The sequence below is a fragment of the Scylla paramamosain genome, chromosome 6, assembly GCF_035594125.1.
Source record: "Scylla paramamosain isolate STU-SP2022 chromosome 6, ASM3559412v1, whole genome shotgun sequence".
Lineage (NCBI taxonomy): Eukaryota > Metazoa > Arthropoda > Malacostraca > Decapoda > Portunidae > Scylla > Scylla paramamosain.
In genome coordinates this window covers 28251997-28256996 of record NC_087156.1, presented here as the reverse complement: position 1 = coordinate 28256996, position 5000 = coordinate 28251997, and the positions used below count along the sequence as shown (strand labels likewise).

The following is a 5000-nucleotide window of genomic DNA, read 5'->3' as shown; positions in this document are numbered from 1 at the left end:
CATAAAAATATAATTTGTCAAGTAGAATCATGTGATTAGCAGTGTCGAAGGCTTTGGAAAAAGTCGACAAAGATGGATAAGACTGATCGTTTACTGTTAAGAGATGAGTAGTAGTAGTGGGGCATCTTTATGGAATAAAGTGGGTATCATTGTTTTTGGTTGATGACGACCTGCTAATTCATTAATAATTTTCCATATTTTCTTAGTATTGTTTTTAAAAGTTACTGAAAATATTAATGTAGTAATTATTCTTTGTAGTTCTAATTAATTGCGTAAGATAGTTGAGGTATAGCTTGTAAGTGTAGTAATTGACAGTTCCTGATTTGTATATCTTGAATAATTCACTTTTGTATTAAACTGAGTTTAGTATTTCTGATGTTAACCATGGATTAAAAAGTCGTTTGGCAGTCACAAATTTGATTACTTTAGGGAAATGTTTGTCGTAAAGCGTATTCAGAGTTTTTATAGAAATATTAAAGTTTACATTTATGTCATCAGAGTTAAGTATATCTTTTCTGTTAAATAGAGATAAATTAGCGGTAAGTAAGTTATGTTGAAATCTGTTAAAGGTTCTGTAGACTATCTTATAAGAACATAAGAACATAAGAACATAAGAAGTAAGGAAAGCTGCAAGAAGCGACCAGGCTTACACGTGGCAGTCCCTGTATGAAATATACCTACCTATTTTCATCTATTATCGCCATCCATAAACTTGTCTAATCTTCTCTTAAAGCTCTCTAGTGTCCTAGCACTAACAACATGATTACTGAGTCTGTTCCACTCATCTACCCCTCTATTTGAGAACCAATTTTTTCCTATCTCCTTCCTAAACCTAAATTTTTCAAGCTTGAACCTGTTATTTCTTTTTCTACCCTGGTTGCTGATCCTAAGAATTTTGCTTACATCCCCCTTGTTATATCCCTAATACCACTTAAAGACTTCTATCAGGTCCCCCTCTTAATCTACGTCTCTCTAAAGAATGTAAATTTAACAACTTCAATCTCGCCTCGTAAGGAATACTCTTCATCCCCTGTATCCTTTTAGTCATTCTCCTCTGTACTGATTCTAATAGACCTATATCTTTCCTGTAATGTGGGGACCAGAACTGCATAGCGTAGTCTAGATGAGGTCTGACTAACGCCAAGTATAACTTTAATATTATTTCCGGCCTTCTACTTTTAACACTCCTAAAAATTAATCCTAGTACCCTATTTGCCCTGTTTCTGGCTTCTATGCATTGTTTCCCTAGACGGAGTTCAGAGCTAACTATAACTCCTAAATCTTTCTCGTACCCTGTACCTACCAGAGTTTGGTTGTTTAATGTGTACCTATTGTGTGGATTTTCTCTATCTACGCTAAGTACTTTGCATTTATTGATATTAAATTGCATTTGCCATCTATCCGTCCATTCATTCATTCTATCTAAATCTGCTTATGCTTAGCGCAAGGATCAGACATCAGTGCAATATGTAAGAAAGTGGAAATGTGGTCAGATAATTGGTAGTGGATGATTCCAGAGGTAGATGATGGAGTGAAGTTTGTCCAAATGTGGTCAAGGAGTGAAGGTTGACCTAAATTATGATTATCAGGAAATCTAGTAGGACGAGATATGTGTGGGAAGTAACTTAATGTTTGCATGGAATTTAAAAAGTAGTTAGTTGGCTGATGGGAAGAATGCTCAAGGAGATTAATATTAAAATCCCAAGTAGTACCGTGTTATTTTTTTTAAATAGATCCTAAGAAAGAATGTTATGTATTATATCCGTGAATTCTTCCACCGCAATATGCTTACTATGTGGTCTGTATATAAAAAAAATATATATATAAAGTTAGTTGAAAATTTTAACATAACTGTGCATATCTCTATGTCATCGTTAACAAAGGTATATTGCTGAATAGGTAAAATTTGAAAGTCAGAGTTAATGAAAAGAGTAACTCCCCCATGTTCTCTATGGACTCTATGGGAGTGATAAGCACCATAGCCTTCTAGGACGTAGAGATGTGAGGTGAAATCCTTTAACCAAGTTTCTGATAATGCAATAACATGAGGAGGGTTATTAAAGTATTTAATGAAAGAGGATAGACTATCAACATTTTTTGAAGAGATCTAACATTGAGATGGAAGATGTTTATGCAAGGATGTGGCGCGGTACTAATGTGTGAATTGTATTCTTCAATACTGTAATAACTGGAGATGGAGCCAAGGTCAGCATGACCATTTACTGCCCTGAAGATCTCAGTTCCAATATCATTTGTATCTGTAGGATTGTCACTGTTAACAGCATCATATAGTGATTCATAGAGATTTACCATTGATAATCAGGAAAAAAAAAAAGGAAGTATTAAGTAAAAGAATAAATAAAATAAATAAATAAATAAATAAATAATAGTAATAATAATAATAATAATAATAATAATAATAATAATAATAATAATAATAATAATAATAATAATAATAATAATAATAATAATAATAATGGAATAAATAAGGTTTAGTTATATGTTCTACTGACTCGACAAGGTATACAATAGAAAAAGATTTGCTCTCGGTAAGCCCAAACATCTGGCCTTCACTGAGGAACAGAAAGTGAAGCGCGGCGGAAGTGAGGTGCTTCTCCACGGACTGAAAATTGGAAGGAGTGAATGTCGCAGGAATCAATATAGGGAATGTTAAAGAAGGTATCAAAACATCGTATCGGTATCAGTGGGGCAGCCTGGCCTGAAGATATTTTTGGTTCTCTCCCCAGACTGGGACTCCGAAGTAGTTACGTGCGTGGACCATTTTTCTGGTCATTTTGATTTTAAGATTATGTACTGTAGGTGTTTATACTGCTTGCAGCATAGTGCAAAGTATGATCATATATTTTCGGAATGCAGGTTGCAACTGCTCTCTGTGTTATTGAAACATGAAAGGAAACGAACAGAGAACACACGTGGAGGGTCATCAGCAGGCTTCCAATACCCTCTCACCCTCTCTTGGACCATTTAACCATGGCAGCGGGTGTCTACTACTTACTCCTCTAAAATATATTTTTATAAGTGTGACTTAATTTACGAAATACTTAACTGCAGTCAAAGTCACAAATTAAATGCAACGGATCCGTCTTTTACTATACCACTATCGTTGCCTAGACCTCGCTGGACCTAAGACCTCGTATTTAACAATGAGAGATCGGAATCTCAGGACGACACAGACGGCAGCAATTCTGGACGCTCATAAGCAAATTTTGTAGCTGCAATTTTAATGGCTGCCCTCTGTTTAGAAAGGAGATTTGCATTACATTCGAACACCAATATAGCACACCCGCGCCTTAAATGGATCCGCTGTAATATGTTTAATTTTTAAAATGGTGGCACCTACTACATAAAGTCGAGGTCACACATGTCGCTGATGCGCGCACGTCACACCCGAGTCACAGGATACAAGCAGTAACCGTGTTTTCCCCACCTTTATCGTTGGAGTTCTTACCATAAAATTGTACATTTTGTAGAAAGATAAAGCACACGCACGAGTAAAGCATATCGATTGGAAAATGATGATAATAATAATGATAATAATAATAATAATAATAATAATAATAATAATAATAATAATGTACTGCTGCATGGCAGATTTATGTTATAAAGAAAGTAATATATGATCATATATTTTCGTTGCGCGCGCGCAAACACACACACACAAACACATACACACACACACATTACTTACGTGACGTCAGATATAGCTTCCACCAGGCCACACCTACAAGTACAACCACCACCATTCCTACCATCAGTGACGCTATTATTATCGTCAGCTGGTGAGAAAGGAACACCTCGGACACAGTGTTCATGTTTCCATTCTTGCCTTGTGTGGGAATCGTGATGAGTGAAGGCTGATCGCAGGGTGTAGTTCTTAGGATTGAGATGTTCTTAGGTGCGAAGTTACAGTATTTTGGTTGTGACTTCATCCACTTGGAAGGGCCGTACGCCACCACGCTGAATTTGTGGAGTGTTTGTGAAGGAATATCCATCTTACACTCTAGCCTGCATGTGCTACTCCAGATGCCAAAAGTAAGCGTCGTCCCCAAGCTGTTTTCATGCATCCATGGCCAGAATTGCTGTAGCTTGCCATTATGCGGGAAACATTCTTTCGCATAGAAGCAGGCAGTATGGTTGGTGCCATTGTTTCTCTGACTTGTAAGACAGACACCGAGAAAGTCACTCTCAGGCTTCACGTACAGAAAAGAAGAATTTCCACACTCCATAGTTTCGATAACTCGTCTTTCCTTCATGACTATCTCTGTACCATTGCAATCCTCGGCTCCGGTTAAGTTTGTTCCGCCTGGAATAGTTAACGCCAGGACCAGCAGCAGCGACGGCGACATGATTCTCGACATGTCTGTCGGTGACTAAGTATGTCTGTGTTACTATCTCCACGAAGAGCGACCTCACAATTTTAATAAACGTCACATCCTGTAAGAGATGCTCAACACTCAAGACGTGAACTGTGTTCCCGCGGAATCCCGTCCCAAAACCAGCCCAAAAACGGCGATCCCGGTCTCAAAAAACAGCGGAAAAAAACAGTCCAAAACTTGAACTGTCTAAAGTGTGTTTCAGGGGTTCCCAACCTAGGGTACATGTGCACCCAGTGGTACATTTGCACTTTTCAGGAGGTACATTGGGTCTCAGAGAATAACCACTACTGTGCAATATATGGTGTTGTAATCTGCAGTTAGATTGCACAATGTCGTGTTTTTTTTTACAATTTCCTCATTTTAGTAAGCAAAACTTTCATCTAAATTATATCAAGAATAGGGAGAATACCATTTGGTTTTCACTATTATGGAACTAACCGTGGCCACAATTTGTACTGTGCCTGAAAGGATCAGATACGGGACATAATGATCATTATGAATAATCATAAGAAAGATCTGTATGTGATGGATTAAGATATATTGTAAATTACTTGAGTTTACTTTATTGATGTTGTCACCTTTAAGATTCCCATGCAATCTGCA

The 5000-nt window shown here is 37.2% G+C and overlaps 1 protein-coding gene across 1 annotated transcript in view; it reads right to left on the bottom strand.

Annotated features, from left to right (window-relative positions):
* Nucleotides 1–4380, bottom strand: part of LOC135101569 (uncharacterized) — a 7339-nt gene extending 2959 nt beyond the window's left edge. Inside the window, exon 1 of the mRNA XM_064005690.1 lies at nucleotides 3710–4380. Within this exon, the coding sequence (XP_063861760.1) occupies nucleotides 3710–4379 (670 nt within the window). The 5' untranslated portion in view covers nucleotide 4380. The remainder of the gene's footprint in view (nucleotides 1–3709) is intronic.
* Nucleotides 4381–5000: the final 620 nt, after the last annotated feature.